At 39.8% G+C, this 21,368-nt stretch overlaps 1 protein-coding gene across 2 annotated transcripts; it reads right to left on the bottom strand.

Moving 5' to 3' along the window:
- Positions 1-4,076: 4,076 nt before the first annotated feature.
- On the bottom strand, positions 4,077-21,339 carry TMEM192 (transmembrane protein 192). 2 transcript variants are annotated; one of them, XM_071432005.1, is made up of 6 exons: positions 21,184-21,339; positions 18,134-18,280; positions 13,948-14,212; positions 11,868-12,002; positions 8,016-8,118; positions 4,077-5,698 (listed from the first exon to the last, which is right to left on the bottom strand). In XM_071432005.1, the coding sequence occupies exons 1-6, from the start codon at positions 21,223-21,225 to the stop codon at positions 5,575-5,577; spliced, it is 816 nt and encodes a 271-aa protein (XP_071288106.1). In that variant the 5' UTR covers positions 21,226-21,339; the 3' UTR covers positions 4,077-5,574. The 2 variants fall into 2 exon arrangements, with proteins under 2 accessions (XP_071288106.1, XP_071288107.1); XM_071432006.1 differs by lacking the exon at positions 11,868-12,002.
- Positions 21,340-21,368: the final 29 nt, after the last annotated feature.

The following is a 21,368-nucleotide window of genomic DNA, read 5'->3' on the forward strand; positions in this document are numbered from 1 at the left end:
TGCCAACATTTTTTACAAAATACATAAAGATGATCAAAGATCAGAAGTGCTGTGGTTTAAATCTGGTATTACTATTTTTTTCTTACAACACATAGTTTCTAATAATTGAAAGAACAGCAATCAAAAAAAACTGGATAGCTGAAACTTTCTAATCAGTGTGTATATGTAACCCCTTATCTCTAAGAATCTGAAACTTTACTTGAATTAATACTGGCAGAGTTTACCAGGAGTTACAAATTTCTCTCCATGAAAAAAAAAAATAAAATGTAACTTCAGACCCATTCTGGAGTTGTGTAAAACCATCATACAAAGTGGTCAAACTTATCTAAAACAACAAGCAGTCCTGCAGGTAAACCTTTGAAGTCTTGAAAAAAAAAAGCAGTTTCCCAAATAGGCATTCTACCACTTATATATTTTTTTAAATTATTTTTTTAACTTGGCTTTGATATATATCCTTGGCTAACTCTGTTTAGAACTACAGGTAAAGAGTATGGGAAAGCAAGAAAGGTGAAGAGTAGCTATTTTACAGTTATGTCTTATGAATGAGTATATGGATCTATTGTGGCACTGGATCTTTTATATAACCACAATTATTCAATTAACTTTGCTAAAATGGTAAAAAATACATAATTTATCTATCAAAAAGCTATAAATAGATGTTCCTTCACAGAAGTAAAAACAAAACAGCACCCTAGGATGCCCGCTGTCAGTCTACAAAATTATTCTAAGTATCTGTAGTATCTGTTCTTTAAAGGCATTCTGATACCATCAAATCTGCTTTGAAAAATGCATTAATTGTGAGCTTCAATAGATATGTTTATCAACTAGCTGGTTGATTGTATATTTTGTAAAAAGATAGTATGCATTTCATATAATATCTTATTTGAAATAAATTTTGTACACTCCTCAAAGTCTGTATTCCTCAGCTGTCAAAGGCAGTGCATCTAAAGAAAATTGAGAACTTGCCTATTTTCCCTGAATCAGTGTTTGAAAATTTTTCACTCAATTTCTGACACAAATAAATGATAACTAATAATGGAAAAATTTTCTGTGACATCTTCTGTCTTTCTAAAAATGCAAAATTCTGATTCAAGTTAGATTTGCATTTGACTTTGTTGAGACTATCTGTTTCCATTTGATGTGCAAAACATAAGGCTTGTGGGAAGAATGGCTTTGCATGATAACAGTGTGATCACATCTTTAAATTTGAATAATTTGGACACAGTGCTGCAACAGCCAAACTGACTGATCTCTCCCTGTGCATATACCAGTGTACATTTGAAGGCAGCTTGCACCGGTACAAATTGCTCTCTATTCAAAGTCAGAACTGATGTTTGCATGGATGTAATCTAGCAAGACTTGATCCCAAGATAGATTAAGACCTCAAATTCTGGAAGGCAAAACTGTGAGTTTCTAAAACATTGAATTAACTCCTTGTCTTGTAGATAGTTGTAATATGGGAAAAATGAAAACTTAATTTGAAAGTACATTTCATTAAGTCTGGTAATAGCAGGTCAGCAGGAAACGGAGGTAAATGCAAGGCTTTGGTGAGAAACAACAGTTTAGCATGTTCCCAAAGGATAATAAACAATTCACCTCTTCCCTTTCCAGTATGGAAAAAAGGAAATTATAGGAGAATAAAGACTGGAAATATTTCCCTTACGCCACATACGCATGCTATAAATATCTCAGTGTCTACACAAAGCCAAATTTTGCCAAGAGTCACAAAATATTTAAATTTACATCTATCAGGAGAAACATTGGTATGGCAAACAAGTTTCAAATGTTGGCTGTCAGAGTACAATTAGCCCATTGACCTCTCACTACTTGCTCTTCTACTGGCCTTTCTCTTTCTTGCTAGTGATCAGCTGCAAAATATTTGTGTGAAGCAGGAAACACTCGCAACAGCACAAACAGGGCAACATGGCTTTTACAAAGAAAGCCTAACTCATTCCAAGGCTGAAGCTGCTTTTCCATGTCTTGAGTTACCTGTTCAGACTGTTGTCTGCCCAAGTCTCTGGTCCTTGCTGCAACCTTGTTTTTTAGATTAAGGACTTCCCGTAAATCAAGCCTGTTTAACTCCATGTTAGTTACTTACATGTTAGTGTAGAACCTTATAGCAGAAAAACCCTGTTAAAATCTTTTACAATCAGTGATTTCCCTCAAGGAGTGAAATACTGAAGTGTTTATATAGAATATCCACAATGAGCAATTCAGAAAGACAAAATAGAAATACCGATTGAGAGTTTTCCCTCATGCAAGATATGCATCACAAGAGATAATCACATCTTTTCTTTCCTGTGAACAGAATATTTAGCACAGTTCAGCATTTCATCTAAAAATTATTAAAACCCCACAATGGGAACATTTTTCAGGCAACCCAATATATTCCTTAGGTGGCACAAAATACTTCTTTTCTCAGACCTAAAAACCATATGTATTTGTTTTCTACAGAAATAAAAAGCTACTGGAGTAGCACTGAATAATATAAAGGAGGATAAAATTATGATATATTATTTTATTTTAAGGTACAGTTTTAGCATATATTAGGAAACATTCCTTCACATTTGTTATCTTCCTGCTGCCTCAGTTGTAATCAGGTAGCTCTTCCCAAGACCTGCAAATACCAATGGATTTCAGCAGTTGCAGTTACATAAAGAGTACCACTTCAGCTGCTCAGAGTAACAGCTTTGTGGCTTGGCCACACCTCACCAGAGCAGGGCTGTGTTGGTGGTTAGCAAAGCACTGCCTTGCAGCAGAGCACGTGCAAACCCCTGTGCTCACAAAGCAGCACCTTTTTGCCCCCCTGAAACTTGGGCCCAATGCTCCAGTGCTTGCTGCATGCACAGCATACCGTGGATTTCACTTCAGACAGTACAATCCAGCCCAGGAGCAGGTGCTGGCACTGCAGGGACAGGCACTCAGGCTGCCACACTGGGCATGGACAGCACTGGGCAGCCCAGCACCCAGCCTTGCAGCAGCAGAGAGGTGTCTGCTACACAGGATACAGCAGAACCAGCACAATTAGGAGTTCAATTTAGCACTGTGGAATGTCAGACACAGCAAGGTCACAGCTGAGCTTCATCTCCCTGGCACAGCAGTAGCTATTCACCCCTTCCATGTGGCCTGTCAAGCAGCCAATGGCACACAGGCCCCCTGAGCACCTTCTGCAGAGCAGTGAGCTTGGCCAGGAGCAGGGTGGTGGCCAGAAGGAGGCAGGTGCCCACAGAACCAGAACACAGGCTCTGATGCCCAGGCCCACAGAACCCAGCAACACCACACCATGTACTGGGGCAGGCAGTACAGGGGAACCTGGGGGCTGGGGAGTATTTCTGCCTCCAAACAAGGCTGGCCTTGGCCCATCTGCTGCAGACAAGGGACTTGGGGCTGCCACACACAGCAGCAGCTCCTATTGACAATTCACTGTAGCTCTGCCATGGCCAGAGGTTCAAGTGTGCAGGGTGAGTAGTAAAGATTACCAGCTTCTGGTTGGAGCCCATACAAATGTCAAAAGCCTCCACCCTGCGCAAAGAAAAAGCTTAAAGATACTAAGAAAACAAGATAGAGTTGGGAGTATGATAAAGATATAAAACTGGGGCAAGGGGTGGGTGGTTGTTATCATTTGTTATCACTTGTGTACTTAGGAAAGGTAATATTTAAAGGGCAGAAGATGTACATGTGTGTGCACAGCAAGCCATACTTGCCTTTTTTTCCAGCTACCATGTTTCACAGAAAGCAACGCTACTGGTTAATCCAAGGTTTACCTTGAGCAGTCAGAGAGAAGAGGAAGGTTTGAGTAATGAAGGACAAAGGAAAGCTGTTCTGCCTGACTATGCAGCATCCTTCTCAATGTTGGAAAGAAACACAAGTGGCAGAGGAAGTCTGAAGCATGATGGAAAGAAACATTACTCAGAAAGGGGAATAAAACTAAACTTAAAGTTCCAAAACAAGTGTACAGCTATCCTTGTATGGCTAGTTTTACATGCCAACACTGCTGTGAGAACTTCAGCATAACAGAAAAATCTGCACAGATTGCCTGTTGGAACCAGATGTACAAGAGCTTAGAAATAACAGAATTCACACTCTTCCTTGGTTGCATTTATTGTGCATGAATTTCACAGTCACATTTTACTGCTTTTCATAGAAATGATATAAATTGACATACAGAGTCACATCAAAACCTGAGTTCTAAAAACAAATAACTTTATTCCATACATGTATACTATAAAATTCTGGCTGCATTTTCAAGAAACAACAGCTAAGAAGAACAGTCTAATGTTGGATAGCAGCAAAGCCTCCAATGCTTGTTTTCCTTTGAATGAGACAACCCCCATATTTGTTGCACACTAAACTGTCTAGGTACTTTTAAAGTTGTGCCCTAACACCAAAGTAGGATGAATTAATTTTCCTTTCTTATATTAAACTACAAGACCACTCCTCTTAAGAGTCTTCTTCCCAGTTTTGATTAGTGATTATCCTATCCCCAGAGAGGTATTGGCTTCTAAAATAATTCTTTGTCTACATTGGTAGACAAAATAGTACCCAGAAAAAAAAAGTTTCTTTCACCAGCCTTAATTCACCATAAATTAAAACCAAGAATTCTTGTTTCTTCAACTTCTAAAAGATCTTTCTGTCTTCTGCTGCTTTCTACTTCCCCACATACACCACTTCAACTTTTGAATCAAAATGCTGACTTTCTCGAAGGGCCAAAGTGAAGAGCAAGTATGTAACAAGCATTTTTGACGGCATCTTTAAAAGCATTCAACACAAGTTAGTTACCAGATCAATGGAAAAGCTCGTGCTCAAGTATTTTTGCTTTGTTAGTTCAGTTGGCAGAGTAGGAGTCTTGTTACTAACACAAACTTGTGGTAATGGGATAGTCATTGGCCCTGAGGATCCCTCTTAAGAGCTTTAAAGCCAGAATTCTGAACAATTGCTTATCACGGCATGGTTTTTGTACCATGAACTTGTATGTGACATTTACAGTTTTAGGGCACCCACCACTTTTTTATAATCCCAAGTTAGATACCAAATTTCTCCACTTACCTGACAAAGGAGAAGAGAAGACATCTAGAAAACAAGTACCTGTATTGGAAGTAATACACCTCTATCCCTGGAAGTAAAGGGAATCAGTGACAGAACACATCTAGTCTCAGCTTCAGCAATAGAAACTGCATATACATCCCTTGGAAAGTCAGATTTTTCTAGAGAACAAATTTGTATTCCAGAAATATAAAATACTTTGGTAGCCTGAAGCTTAATGGTTACATAGCAGTACAAAATAATAGCAACAACTGGGCAAAGTTAAACCATTAACTCAGGTCCAACTTTAACTTATGAGGAATTTTAAAATCTTTGAAGCTGCAGAACTTTTTTCCAGAACTGATGATTTGAAGAGAGACAGAGTGTCCAGTTGTAATAGGTTTATAATGTATGCAGAGCTTATCCTTCCAGCTTAACTTGTACTTCAAAATGTGAAAGATGATTGAAGAGTCACATCTGTACAAACCAGTCTGGATATTACATTACTTCACATTCTCCTCCAGAGCTCCAGCAGGAGTTTCCCAAATGCTGTTAAGTTTTGATTTGCTGAGATGTTAACGCCAACAGTCTCTTGCTGAGCAGTGCATTGTGTCGCTGAAGATACTCTATTACATCTCCTTGCTTCTCAACTATCTCTTCTAAACTGGAATTTTCCCTTGAAGGAACAAAAGTAAATATGGGTTTCAGTAAATGACAGCAGCCTTCTAATATGTGAAATATCAGAGCTAATTAACACATACTTGTTGTTTCCTTTAGTTTCACTTTTACTGGGATCAACTAATTTTTGAGGGAAGAGGCAATCTACAACACCAATATGTCTAACTCTATTTTGCATGAGAAGGTAGGAAGTGAAAGCCTGGCTGAACTTCATGCCATGTATACACAACTGAGTTACATATTTCCTGCTAGACAGTTACAGAGTGAGGATCTTACTGTTTGAGGAACCAAGACAGACAATATGCTAGAATTGTAGTAAGGAACGTGGGACCTTTCCCACACACATTAGGAAGCTTGTTTTGAGCAGGCATAATGTTGTTGTTCAGCTGTGGGGGACCATAAGCTGTTTAAGATAGAAACTGATTAACTTGGAGTAGCATACATTTTATGCTACTATATACAGCAATATCTGTCACATACCATGACAGCATCAGTACCAAAAAGTTGTGCTACTTCAGATCCACAACCTCGTGTACAACTACTGTCCTCCCTTAAAATATATCCAGTTTTCAGATATCTCTCATTTTAACTCAAATAGAAACACTGAAACATTTAAATAAAGCTCCCTTAATTGAGGGGGAAAAAGTAGAGAATTTTGTCAAATCAAATTAGGAATTTTTAAGATTCAGCAAGATGAAGTACCAATGCCTGAGTGTAGTCTACTCTTTCCTTACATATTTTTTCTCAGCTGACTTGAGAATCTGCCCTCCTAGTACACTTGTGAGCCTCTTAGTGCTGAGAAAGTTGTTCCTCAGCCTTACAGCGTTTTGTAGAGGAACACTGCCCATTTCATAGTTCTTAGAAAGTGTTGAGAAGGATATTGAGTGGAAGAAAGCTTAGGTCCAATTAAAAACCTACTATAGATAAACCGGGCAAAGTAAAGATCACAAGTTTTGTAAACAGAAAACTTGCAACATTAACCAGTAAGGTGCACTGCCAACTGAAGGCTCCTGATCAGTAGCTTAGGTTGCAGAGGTCATGATATTCAAAAAACATTCTTATAACAAGGTCAACTGAAGGGCTGACAGGATTCACTTTTCAATAGATGTTAACTCCCAAGGGAAAGCGAGTCAGAGTTGTATAGAGCTAAATTAAAATAACGGTTTTGCAATCAGTTCTCACAGGAAGTTTGCACTCTTTAATCAAAAATGAGCACAGTCTTTTCCTCAGCTGGTCATTGTTGCAGACACATTCCCTGGGCATTTGAGAATTTCTCAGGGGAGAAGATGAATGAGAAAGAAATGAGGTCCACCATGCAATCACCATGGTTTTTATATCAAAATGGAAGCCAGACATGGTATCAAAATTCAAGACAATTCTAAATCCTTCCTGTATCCTGGACACCTACTTCCAACTTCCATAAAAGCATGTGCATGCTGCATTTGTGATACCAGGGAAAGTCCCAAAGTATTAGTCATCTCTCATTAGTCAACCTTTCAGGAAGGCAGCACATATAGAAGCAAGTCATAGTATATTAGAAAATCTCCAATTCTTTTATAGAAATCCATGATATTTTCAATTACTAGTTTTTATTAAGTCATACCAGGCTGATTTCAGCAACTGGAAAATGATTGAGCAGGTGGCAGGTACACAAAGAACAAATGAAAAATAAGTCTCAGTGCCTGGGACAGTCTCAGTTACTGTTGGATAGCTTCTACTCTCACTGAGACCTTCTTTACTCCTTAAGTGCCCTCCACACCTTAAAAGTTCCTTCCGAAACTCAAAATGCATTTCAAATCCATTGCTAAAACCTCATGTCCAACTGCTGGCACAGAACAGAGCTGCTCAGTTTTCTTGTTTGTCTATCAACTGCCCACAATATATCTCCTTCCCTGAAAAAACTAGCTGAAGCAGCTAGGCTTCTGTCGGCCTGCTTTAAGTAACAGTGTTAAGACAACACTATCTTTCCTTAAACCCCATATAAAATTAACTAAACTAGATTAAGCACAGCTATTTATATTAAAGATTAATGTAACCAGCCATAAATGGTCAAATCACCTCCATCCTTATGTTTGAGGATTTCTGTACCATAGTAAATTGTCATTTACCATGGAGGAAGTACAAGACTGCTGCATCTCATCTGTGCATCTAAAATGGGAGGCTTATGCATAGTTCCTTCAGAACTGTTATTCCCACATCTGGTTTAACTGACAAGTTTAAGATTGCATGGAAGTCTACAGGAAATCATGCAATTCCATTCATGTTACCTATATACCACGGCTGAACACAGCACAACATGAATACAGAATTCTTACCTGAATCCAACTTCTGAGGTAATTTGGCTAGGGTAGGCATACATCTTTTCTTCTTCAATTATGTCAGGTCTTGGCTTGGCACGATTGAAGTTGCTTACTTTCACTGCAAGAAAGCTTTATAAATTAGTTGGAAAGTGGGAAAAAAAAAAAAAAAAAAGAAGCTTTAACACCAGAGTCCAAGTTATAACAATCTGTAACAGATGATCCTAAGATTATTGTAAGATAGGAGATGGAAAGACAAAAAGACAATAATGGAATTTGAGAAATGGGAATGCAAAAGCAGACCTGAATGGGGAAGCTTGAGCATACTGCCTAACATCTGCAAAGTTTAATCTGCCACCTAAGAGAGGGTGAAACCTTAGTTGCCTTTTACAGGGTACTGATTCAGTCTCCAACTTCAGGCAAAACTAAGTAACATGCCATAAAAAATTGTAAGAAGTTTTGTACTGGTAGCTGGTTCAGAACTTACAGCTTAAGCTCTTCAATAAATACCACTTTAACTAGAGTAGCTGCAGTGAAGCAGCAGCTTGTTTGCCTGCTCAGACAAGGGCAGACTTGCTACAGAAAGCCATTGTGAACCAAGCAACCTTGGCTATCAAACCCAGAAGTCATTCCTGGGCACCTGTGAATAAAGTTTAAGGCTAAATTTAACAGCACCTGTGAATAAAGTTTAAGGCTAAATTTATGGGTGGGACGGGTGGGAAAAGTTGTAGGCACCCTCTGCATTATTTTGAAAAGGAAGCTGAAAATATTTAAAGCCATTCAATGTCAGATACTGATTCAGAGAAAATATCAAAATATCCAGAGTATGCATTTGGGACTGTGCAGTTAGGGCTGCTTGTGAAACAATGCATCTAATGCCACAAAAACCATTACAGTGCAGCTCTGTGAGAAATCCATACTACAGTAACAGAGGAGTGTCCTTACAAGTCAGTACTGTGATGGGGTTTATTACAGGCCACCCTGCTAAAACAATGCTAAGACCCTCCAGAGGTTAACTACGAGTTAGGCTCAAAGGTTAGTTATTTCTGTGACGGTATTTCTCTACAAATAAAACCACAAAGGAATGGACGTGGAATTCTCAACATGTTATTTGTGGGAATGTTGGTCTTTTATTCAAGTGATATTAGAAGTATGTGAGAAAGTAATTAAATACATATATTTAGTAAGTCATTTAAAGCTTTACTCCCTATCCTAGCAGTAAAAAACTTAGAATAGTAAGCTGACATTTAGAGCTGTCTGCATCGTACTTCATTCCATGCACTTTTACCTCACTTGAACGATTTATATATGTCAAGTCTATTATAGGTCAATCACAGCAATTCCTTGTAGATTTCTGAATCTCTGCATCCTACAGCTATATATACACACTGCTGCATGGAGATAATTTTAAGGAAGGCAGTAGTCCTTCACAGGACATTGTCTATCATACAATTCATAAACAGGTCCAACAAGCAAGAGAAGTACCTAGAATTACAGTCAAGTATTCCTGATTTGTGAGACAGAATTATTTAACAGAATATAAGTCAGGTACATGAACCTTCTACAGATAAGCATTATGTCTCATTCTCATAATTAAATAAGTGCCTCACTATGAAGAAACAATATCTAAAACGGTGCTGCCTTCTCTCCAAAATGATACAAAACTAATACAAAAAAGGGTGGGCCAGAAGTTTTTAGTGTAAATTTAGTCTCCCCATTGTTGCTCAGCTGATACTATCTTAGCGGTATCTGCTAAGTGCTTGCCTTGAAGAGGAGAATTCTAAACCTCAGCAGACGGCTGCCCTTAAAACTATCCCATTAAAGAAGCTTCATGCTTCCACCCGTCACATACTCTGCTCTAAGAGAAAAAACCCATATGAATAGCATTATTACTACAGATTCTCAGGGTATTTTCAAAATTGTCCAGATACATTTGTTTTGCCTCAGTACAGCCTTAACTTGATATTAAAATGTTGAAATTTTAAAAGTTGAAATTTTAAATGTTGTTTAAATGTTACCTTAAAACTCACCAGTACAGATAAGGCAGACATGCAAGCAGTCCCTCAGCTTACCTCAACAAGCACTGGTATGGAAAACAAGAAAACAAACTACACTACCCACTGGAAAGAGCAACTTAGGGTGACTGGAAGTCTTCCTCATCTTGCAGCAGGTGTAAAGTCACATAAAAATTAACCCTAGCTTTGTACAGCAAGCTTTAGAGAATGAATTTTACGTTGATTTTGGGCTGCTCAAGAGATAACGCAGCTGTTGGTAGAACACACTGCCTTACTCCTTCCTAGCAATGCAACTCTTTCCCTTAGTTACAGGATTCACTGAACCCTTCTCCAAGCCTCTTTGAGCTGCAAAGCACAACACTGCACCTCACAACTTCCTTGTATATGCATCTATTTATCAACATATTAGATAGTTTTGCAAAGTTTAAAGGCAAGTGTTTTATCAAATCGTTGTAAGTTATGCCAGACCTAAAGCAGACAACCTTACAAACCAACACTGATAGCACAAACATGGTTAATGAATTTGAAGGTCACAGGAACTGGCATAAGTACAAGTCAGGAAACAATACCCTTTTGGTGACAAATAAGCAGAAAAATAGTTTGAGAGTTTTTAGAGAAGCACAAGCTCAGACCTTACCACTATGCAGGTCATCTTTCTTGCACCTATCCTTTTTGGTCAAGGTGAGAGTCACACAATGCAGTTCTTTGAGCTCCAGGAGGCTTCAGGGCTAGAAACAGCATTTCTCTGGAATTCCTGACATTCTATTAAAGTTTTACAATTTATCTCTTATTTCCCAGTTTCCCAGGAAAGTATGCGTATGCAAAGAAGGGATGATCTCCAGCATTCTTGGAATAGTTTTCCAGCACTGCCATGATTGCTTTCCCTCATCACTGCCTTTATTCTTCCAGAGGACAGTCAGTCTATTTGAGCCATGCTGGGCCATTGAGGGGAAAGCCTGACAAGCCTGCAGCATTCAGGCTTCTGACACTTGGAAGACAAAGACATAGTTCAGGGCTGGGACCTGATTACTTGGCACATTTTTGATGCTTTTGCAGGAGAGTCAGAAGAGGTTTTATTTCCCAGATGAACAAGCTACTTGGCAGTATTTCTCTGTGTGCCATTGCATTACTATGAACACACCAAAGTTTTTTTTTTAAGCAGTAATTTATCACCATTTTAGATAGTTTTGAGAAGTTTAAAGGCAAGAGTTTTATCAAGTCTTCCTAAGTTATACCAAACCTGAAGCAGACAACAGTGACAGCACAAAGCAAAGCCTCACAGTTTTATAAAGAACTACAGTGTTTAGATATGATCACAGCTTCCAAAACCCATGCATTCTTTTAAATATTCATTAGAAGGAATTCAATTTTAGTGTCAAAGAGAAACTGAAGCCTTTGGGGTGGGACCAGGGAAAGAGGAAGAGGCTGGAAAAGGCACAATCACACAATCAGACATGTAAATCTCAGACACAGTTCTGACAAAGCCAGCTAGCTCTTACTGCTTCACAGCTTGTGGTGCATGCATTTGAGAAACACTGATAAACAGACAAACCTGTTCACGGGACACTTTTTGAATTAATTAGGCATTTATCGCCACTTCACTGGATTAACAGCTTTGAGATAACATGGAGCTTTTATTCAGCAGCCCTTGGAACCAAATCAAGCCTGACAACCTTTCCCAATTTGTTTTGGATTTGCCTTAGTTCTCCTTCTACAAGCACAGAATCGTTTTGTATTTATAATGGTAGTTAAATGCCTCAGGGTACCACAAGTGAACTACTGGTGAGGGCAAACAAACAGCTGAGTACCAGCTATAATGAATGTCACACAAGAAGGCTAAGCTTGCCTCTCTCACCTGTGTAAATCACTAAGCATGTCAGGGAACTAATCATCTCCAGGCTCAGGACTCCCAGGATAAGATACAGGTACACTCTGCTGTGATCAGGAAAGGAATGCTGCACCGACAGAATTAAGAGCAGGGCTGTATTACCTAGAAAACAAATGTTATATTTTAAAGATTTACTAATTTTATTAGCTATTGAAAATTAATTAATGCTTTCTCATGCCCAGTATCTGCATTAGGCTGCAACACTTCAGTAATGCTTTTCCATTTCATACCATGTTTGCACCTTCAGCTAATTTCCTTAACATGCAAGCTTATACCTGCTGGTAGCAAAATGAGGTTTCATTTCAGAACGTGCTTGTAATGGTAGACAATTAGGGTTTTCTTATAGATTGTTCTGATTTAAAAAACAAGAGTGGAAGAAACACACTAGAAATACCTAAAATAAGTACATGGGCCTAAAGTGTTTCTGACTTTGATGCTATTCATCTTACTCATTCTTTCAATTCCTAAGAGATCATGCAAGTCAGCTGAAAATGAGGGAGTATTTTCCTTCAAGTAGTGGATTTAAAATATATTTAAATTAGGCTAACAGAGCAAAAAAACCTAAACACCTTAACACCTTTTCAAAGCCAACTTGCATAGGCTTCCACTTGCTATTATCTTAATACTTGAACATAACTGAAAGTTTAATTGAAATTAGTACAATTAGTCAAGGAGAAAAAATACTGAGTTACAGGTCTAAAAATCTTTTCTGATACTGAGTGTGAAGTGTTTTCTTCCTTCCTGTAAAAATGTGTCAGACCAGTGTCTGGATAAAGAACTAAATTTATAAAGACCATTAATGTAACTGGGGAACTGTGCAGTTCTCTTTCCTGCTGTGTCAGTCAAGTGAAGGAAGTGGTATCAGCAGTCATTACCATGGCAGGAAGCTTGCAATAATGGAAGAACTACCTTCTGAACAACAGATGATCAAAATTCTACAGCACACACCTGATTGCATCTGAACATTCATAAATGCCCAGAGTTTGTCTAGTAGGGGAGAAGTGGGCTCCATCTAAGACTGAAAGCAGGGCAAAGCATTGCCAATTACGCTGCAACAGGCAGAAATAATCCTTTTACATCATTAAGCCTCCTGTAGCCTCCTTTTGTCACTGCACTCCAAACACTTCTGCATCTTCAGAGCTCTATCTAGCGGCCAGAACCTGAAGTGTTGCACATTTATCAAGCTGACTACCTCTTTTAGAGACTGTGAGGAAAGAAAGCTAGATTTCTGTATAGAACATATTCACTTATTAATTCTGGTGAAAAAAAATATCTACTCCAGGAGGGAAGTGGGATTATATGAGGCAAAAATACTGTAGAAGGCATTGCTCTGCCCTTTTCCACTGCTATTTGTAGGGAAAATCCCCTTAAGTTAGATGGATTTCAGATTTGCAAGTGATTTGTAGAAAAGCTTCACCAGTTAGGTGCACCAACACTTTACAGCTAAACTTGCCAGAGATGTAACTTAAAAATATAGTTAAATCACTTCTATACACAACCTTTTGTCCATAGAGAGTAGAGAAAGGTAGTCAGATACAAAGCTGAATGTTACACATCCTGTGTGAAGGTCAGAAAATTGGTGATTTCATTGAATTCAGAGAGCTGTTGGGCAACAAGCAAATCATCTGTTTCTATGTGGATTGCTGAGCTTGAAAAGAGAAGAGTAGCACACTTCCTGAAAGGACTAGAAGGCTTACCACATCTCCAGCCAGACAAATGAATATGCAAATCAAATCACTAGCAGTCAAACACAGACCTTGCTGGCTGAACACTCCATGGCTGAAGACTAAACGCTAATGACTAAATGTTTTACTCAACAGTTTTACTCAACTCACAGTCGTGAGCATTTTTGCACTACAACCTGTACCTGGCAGACCAGAAAGATCAGTACAGAGGATCATCTGACTAAAGGATAATTTCTAAGTGCTCATAGGCAGGTTCATAAAAGTTCATAATACAGAATACGCAATTATATATAACCTGCTCAGTCTTTTATTGTGTCAACAGCTGAAAGCTTTAGATGGAAAAAAACCCAAGTTCACTTCACCTGTGGCATGTATCAGCAGTGGAAGCCTTTTCAGATGCCTTGTTGATCGGTATATGGAGAAGTAACCTCTTCTTCTGACTCTGCTGTGGTGGTGCTGCACGTATCGTTCAAAACAGGCATGCAGAACCCACAGAACTACTTTTGCAATTATTATGACAGTCTGCACTTTAAGTGGGTGAGTGTAGTTTCCAGGGCACTTATCTTGGTTTGGATTGGGGTAAGAACAAAACATAGCTGCTAAAAATGCTAGAACAACAAAAGCAACCTGGAAGAGAAAGGAAGAGAGAAAAATCTTTAAAGTCAACATTTAGCTATATATATGAAAAAACCCCTGAAACACAAAACCAGGATTATGTAGTTAATTCATTATGCATTACTTTCTGAATTGATTTTATTAGAGTTGAGGTAACATATAAAACATTAGACACTTGCTACAACCACTACATGTCACTCTGGGAACATACAGATGACTGAAATAGCTAAGTAGTAAGATTGAATTCCAGCATGGCAAGCAGCCTCCAGCAGAACAGAGCTGGTAATTGTCACCCTTTCAAGAATTTTTACTGAATCAATTTCACTGTTCCTTGAGTCTTTGTAGTGCATTTATTTTATTTCTGGACCCTCCTTACTATGCCTTTTTACTTTAAAGAAAACTTGATTTATGCTCCTAGAAAAGAGAAATCATATCTTTTTAGACTCATTCAATTACACTGAAGAGCCTGTCCCACAGAGCAGTATTATCTTATTGGTACACTCTATATTTCCTGAAACTGACATTTCTGGAAATTGACATTTCCTAAGTGAAAATCAACACTTTCCTACAGCCACTGAAGATCATCTCCACATTGACTTTAGAAAAGTAAATCATCAGAGAAACTTAAAGTGAATTATTAGCACTGGGTAGGCATTTTTGCCAACTGGTAATCATTCCTTAGTATATTTACCATCATATTTTTCCGTTTTACCTTTTTACTTATGTCAGAAAAAACAGACAGATTGTCAGAGTACATATATTGCCAGACTGTGTATATACTTATCCTTTCAGACTACTGCCATTATGCCATAACTTTTCCTGACTTCTAGATTCCTCTCCAAATTTTCAGCATCAGCAGTGAACATTAGCAATATTTTGCCCAATTAGAAAGCAAAGCTGAGGATGCATATTACCTGTAGTGTATGTATACACACAGGGCTTTCTTAATATTTATACAGTTCTTGTCACAGAAAATATTTTCTCTACTGTGATCATTCAATGAACAAGAACAATATTATACTTTCTCATCCTGGTTTATTCTACAGAACAGAAATATTTTTAAAACAGAACTGTAAAGAAGAACAACTCCCACCAATACAGAAATAAATGGAGAGCTACTAATATACAAAATACAAAAATCAATTTATCTCAAGTCTACAAATGATTTCTAATACATTTAGCTTAAAAAAAAGTGTCAGATGTTCTGCATGCCATAACAGACAGAAGCAGCACATCAGAACTGAAGACAGATGAAAGCACCCAATTTTCCTTTGCTGCCTTGGTCTCCCTACTTAGTTCTATGAGTATTTAAGATCCCACGACCCCCTTTTAACCCTCTTGAACTTATAATTCCTATTTTTGTACTTTCCTCAAGCAACACTCTTCACAGAAATTAACTTTTCAGAACCATTTAATTACTCTTGAGACAAGCTACCCTTAGCTGGCTCAGGCTGTGACCAGAGTTAGGTAATTGGGAAGGGAGCAAGAAAGGGGAATAATTTCCACACAATTGTCAATACCTAAAAAAGACTTTACAGAGGACAGATAGAATAGAAGGTGGAAGGAAAGAAACTCAAACCAAAATAGGAGTGTACCCTACATTATCCATAAGACCATTACCTCAAATACAAATTAAATACCATATTATCTTGAGATAGGTTAAGTTGCTGGATTAAGAAGTTAAATTAAGAGGCAGGTTTATCATTTGTTTAATCTATTATTTTACCATCTTCTTTTCTTACAAAGTTAAGAATAATTCAGCTATTTTATTTGATCTGTTTGCTGTTTGGTTTGCCATTTTACAATAGTGATACAATTAGTTCTGCTCCTTCCAGGTGTTAAGAATAAATTTCAGTAAAGAAAATGGCTATGTTAAACTGATGCAAGCAGGAATGACCTGGCATTGCATCTCTACTAAACTACTACAGCAGTGTATACAAGAGGAAACAGGAAGCAGGCAATTAGAGTGGTATTTATTAAATATGTTTTGCTTGCATTGTTGGGCAGTTTAATAATAGGTGTTTCACCCCATACATATTTTTACATACAAAAAGTTATTCTTATAAAGAGTAGTATTTAAGTTCAATTTTGTGTATGTGCACACACAGAGAAGATAAAGGAAAGAAAGGATTAATATAATTAAATTATTTCTAGCCCGTACACTCCACATTGCTTTCCAGTCTCTTGATGGGAAGCCTTCAGAAAAGCAAGGCTTGGCAAAAGGAAAGGCACTCAAAAACCCAGTCCTACCACAGTCCAGCACATCCTATCCACTTTCCAGAATTGTATCTAACTAGGCAGCTGCATCACAGCAGCTATTTTGCTACCTAACTCCATTTCTTGGCACAGGAAGGTGGAGAAGAAATACTCCAAGTTACATACAAATTGCTTTCCATTATAGCTCTCCCACATAATACCACGATGGCTTAACTTCTCCAGGACATTTACCCCTTTGGCAGGCTGTGCATCAGAACCCTGGCGTCTCTCCACATTCCACAAGATTAATGCACATTTACAGAAGCACAGGGGAAGGATATCCAATAAGCTTGTTTTGCCCATCCAGCTTTTCAGTGAGAGAGACAGTGCCACTCAAGGTAGCAACTACAATGCTGTTTTGCCAACAGAAAAGGATACTTCTCCATTTTGCTCCAAGGACCAACTGGTCACTGAAGCAGGTTCAGCAGCAAGACTTAACCTGTGAAAATACATGTGGACAGATGCCACAGAAGTTTTCCCATTTCACCTAACCACCTTCTCTCCATTTACAGGAGAGAGGGAAAAGTAGGAGGATAACAAGCAGCAGTTTCCTAGGATCTGGGTGACTGACATTTGGCTGCATTAGTTATGGTAGTAGGAGGAGCATTTCTTGATACTACTACAAGGCCCACAAAACAGCTACTCTTAAAATTAGAAGGCTAAAGCACATTGAACAACTGCTCAAAGAGAGACCTTAGAGGCTGGTATGTGCTTTCAAAGTCCTGGCAGAGATCATGTTTTCAAGAGCACTGGGCATTGCATTTTGTGTTTGAGATCTAATGAAGCTGTAAAACAGCTTGTGTCACTGGTACTATAGAATTATAGAATCTAGGTGGGAAAAAACACTTAAGATCACCAAGTCCACCCTTTACTTAAAACTACCACGTCCACCACTAACCCATGTCCCTAAAACACATGAAAGTGACATTTCAGCCAGATCTTAGGCTCAGAGCTCTTCAGCCTTCCTTCTTCATATCTGGTTGCCACACACTCACAAGGAGCAACAAGCTTCTTCAGCTTATCAAGGAAAAACTCATTACTAGGCAGGACTCTGCTTCTGTCTACCAGCCTCCATAAATGCCTAGATACTGATCAGTATCTATTTATGCTTTTTGCTCTTAACCTCCAGAAGTGAGAGCAGGAAGTAACATTTGGATTACTTTCTTTCTCCATCCACTACTATCCAACACCCCCTAACCAAGTCCAGCTTTAATTGTTTAGTTACCGTCTCTCTGAAATTAGGTTTGCTCTCAGAAGGCACAGCATGAAAATTATCTCAGCCCTCTATAACTAGCATAGCACTTCAATATATTATTTTTAAATAACATTATTTTAAAATTACAATACTATTGTAATTTAATATTATTTTTAAATTACAAATGGCAATAATATAATTTTTAAATTACATTTCCAACAGCATAGAAGAGCTACTATTTAAAATGCCCTTCCTCCTAACAAGACGTATCACAGCACCAACAACAAGAAGGCAGAATGTATTTAATAGCATATACACTATCAAAATTGATTGGCAAAGTGGACCTCATTGGTTTGGAAGAACAGCCAGTGTATGCAATTCTCTGTTATATCATCAGAATTCTGTCACGTGAACAGTGGATTCTGAAGGATTCAGAAGAGAGATAGCAAATATCTTAGGGAAATCATGCTTCTTAAACTTACATGTATTAACAACAGGAAATTGGCAAGGAGAACTGCTGGGATAGCATGAAATCTTGGCCTCAACTGGGAATGCAATGTATGAGATGAAATGAGTGGTGCATCCAGTAGAGGATCATCTTCTAAACTCTGTGTTATTTCCAAGGAGCCCTGGAACAGAAGGGGAAGGCAAACAATAGCAACAGGTAAGCTCTAAAAGTAAAGTACAAAGGTTCAGGAATTTCCTCTTAGCAAATCAAGCCTTGAGGGGGAAAAACCCCACTAGGTTAATATCTCCAAAAAGCTCTTACACTCCAGGTAAACTCTCATCCCATCTTTATGTGAGAACTCACATCCCTGAGGAATTCAACACTAATCCACTTTCTAGTATCACACTTAGCCTTCAGGAATTTCAGTTTTTAAAATGTATTACAAGTACCTGAGCTTCAACCCTGAGATGTCAGAAGCATCAGTATACTGATGGGGAAAAGGTGACAAAGTCTCTCTCACATGCTTTATACAGGTATTGCAAAACTCTTTGTTGTCCTTACTTTTGTCTGACTACAGTTGGAGGCAACAACAAAGTTGCAGTGTAACAGTAACAGTTTTGAGTATTCAGCCTCTGATCCTACTGACATGCCCAAACACCCGCAGCAGTAACTAGAGCTGAACTCAGGCAGGAAAGAAGCAGCAGCTCACAGAGGGAAGAAGGTGCTACCAAGTGCTGAGCAAGACATTCTCACCTACACTAGAGAGAATGCAGCCTGCCTGTGCCATGTTGGAGCCAAGCATTAGTTCTTTGACTTCACAATCAGCTCAAATATAGTGTCTTTTACTAAGCAGAAGGTAAAACTAAGTATGAGTGGAGGGATAAACTTTGGACAAAGAACTTGCCCCACAGCTAATCATCCCTCCTCCTTTCAGGCCAGGACAAGGTCATTCAATACATATTAAGTGGAACATACACGGGGTACTATGATGGCCAAAACTGATAGAGTTTCTCCCTAAGCATCCTGTTACATCCCTTGCCTCAGAAGATAAAACAGCTCAAGATTTCCACTCAAGTTTTGACTGCTGTTCTTCATAATACCAACCACAGCCCAGAACAAGAAGACAAGGGCAAACCCTATCCCACTCCAGACTTCTGATGTGCCATGTTTCACCAGGCCATTTACTGATTTATAAACTGAGGACTTTTCTATAAACTGAGGACCCTCTGCCATGAGAAAAAGCAGCATAAGCCTCAAGACAAATGAAACATGCCATCCTTCTAGACACTAGCATGGGAAGAGAGGGATTACACCTAGGTTTATACCTCATGTAAATGAGGACAATGTGATTGTCTCCTCAGAGTTATTTCACCTGCAGACAACTGCCTACAGTGAAGGAAATCGTCATCAAGAGTTATTTCAGTCAACAATCAGTTTTATTTTAGAACTGTGAACACTACACCTGCCCTGCCACAGAGGAGTGTGAACAGACCAGCCTCAGCTATTTAACACCTTTTAATTAGCCCAGTCTTTGACTGAAAATGACCCCTACTAAAATACCTGCCTGGTAAAATGACCTTTTACTGCACACCTAAATGTTTACAAATGGCACTCCTCTTATGGCACAGATATAAAATCCAGAAGCATGAGAGCAAAGATGCCTTCTAGCCCTCCTTTGCCTATTTTCACAAGCCAGGTGTAACTTCAAACTCTGAGAGCAAGGACCAACACTCCAGCAGCCAAGGCATCTCAACTAATTCTTTAGATCTCACATCAGTAAAAAATCAATTACGATGAGAGTGGAGAGACACTGGAACAGTTGCCTGGTGAAGCTAAGATGGCCCATTCCTAGAAGTGTTCAAGGCCAAGCAGGGGCTTTGAACAAGCTGGTCTAGTGGAAAGTGTCCCTGCCCATGGCAGGAGGGGTTGGAAATAGATCTTTAAAGAACCTTCAACCCAAACCATTTTATGATCACAGAATCAATAGTGGGGTTAACAGCTCGCATCTCCCACAAACTCAGCAATTCTTCTTAGGACAATAACCTTTGTCTCATGGGAACAAACGATTCACCACCTCTGCATTTCACCATTCCCTCATTTCCATGACGGATCAGGGCACTCCTTCACAGACAAAGCTTTATCAGAGCTTTGACCATGCTACTTTCTCACAAGACTGGCTACAATCCATCTTTGTATCCTAAAATACAGCTAGTATTAGGAAGCACTAGATTACATAATCTATTAAAAAAGATTTTATTACAGACAACATGGAGAGGAGGGGAATTAAACCATGGAACATGATGATCCCATGCAGTCAATATGATATAAAGAAAATCCAGTAAGTGTCCTTCCTTACTGGAGGAAACACTGGTTTTATTTCATTAAGATGAGCTAAAGCCACAGTTATCAAAAGCCAAAATGCCTTAAATCCAGACTTGCTTGGCACGGCTGCTGAGTACAGGTTAAAGCTTTGGCCTCCTGGCTCCCTGATCCACTTCCAGCATGTGACCGCTTCCACAGCAGCCCAGCGCCAGCAGGAGGAGAAGGGCAGGCAGGAACAAGCCACAGCCAGCAAGCCTTGCCCACGCAGGCTTCCAGCTGGGGTGGGGACAAACATTCAAACAAACACAGAAACGCCGTGGTCATGCCAGCCAACAGCACATAATCCAGAGATGGCACAGACAGGATCCGCCTGTGGAAAAATAACCCAGAAAACCTGAAGTAGCCACACGAGCAGCCCCGATTAGAGGCTAAAAACCTCGATTAAAAACAAGCTCAGGCCCAAATGCCTCGGGGATATTTCAAGCCCGGCTGGGGAGGCGCAGCGCGGGGAGCGAGGGGCCGCGGCGGCCTCCGCCCTCCGGACAGGGCTCCTGGGGACACGCCTGGGCCGGCGGGCGGCCCCGGAAGAAACAGATAAAGCCTCGGGCTCCCGGACGGAAAACAGCCAGGAGGAGGCGGAAGGAAGAGACGGCACGGAACATGAGGTGCTCGCCCGGCGGTGCCCACCCTCAGCGGCAGCCCAGCCGCTCACCCGGGCGGGGTACCCGCGGCCGCGGCCCCACTCCCGCCCGCCGCGCTCACGTTGTCCAGGTCCTGCCGCCGCCTCCCCGCCGTCAGCGCCATGGCCGCCTCCCACCACAGCCGCCCCGGCGGTGTTTAATAGGCGCCCCCGGTGCGGCCCTGCCGCCACGGGCCGGCCACGGGCAGCGCCGCCGCCCCGCCCCGCCCCGCCCCGCCCCGCCAGCAGCGCCGCCGGCCGCCATTGG

The sequence above is a fragment of the Agelaius tricolor genome, unplaced genomic scaffold (genome assembly GCF_023055355.1).
Source record: "Agelaius tricolor isolate 1412-34295 unplaced genomic scaffold, bAgeTri1.0.p SCAF_8, whole genome shotgun sequence".
Lineage (NCBI taxonomy): Eukaryota > Metazoa > Chordata > Aves > Passeriformes > Icteridae > Agelaius > Agelaius tricolor.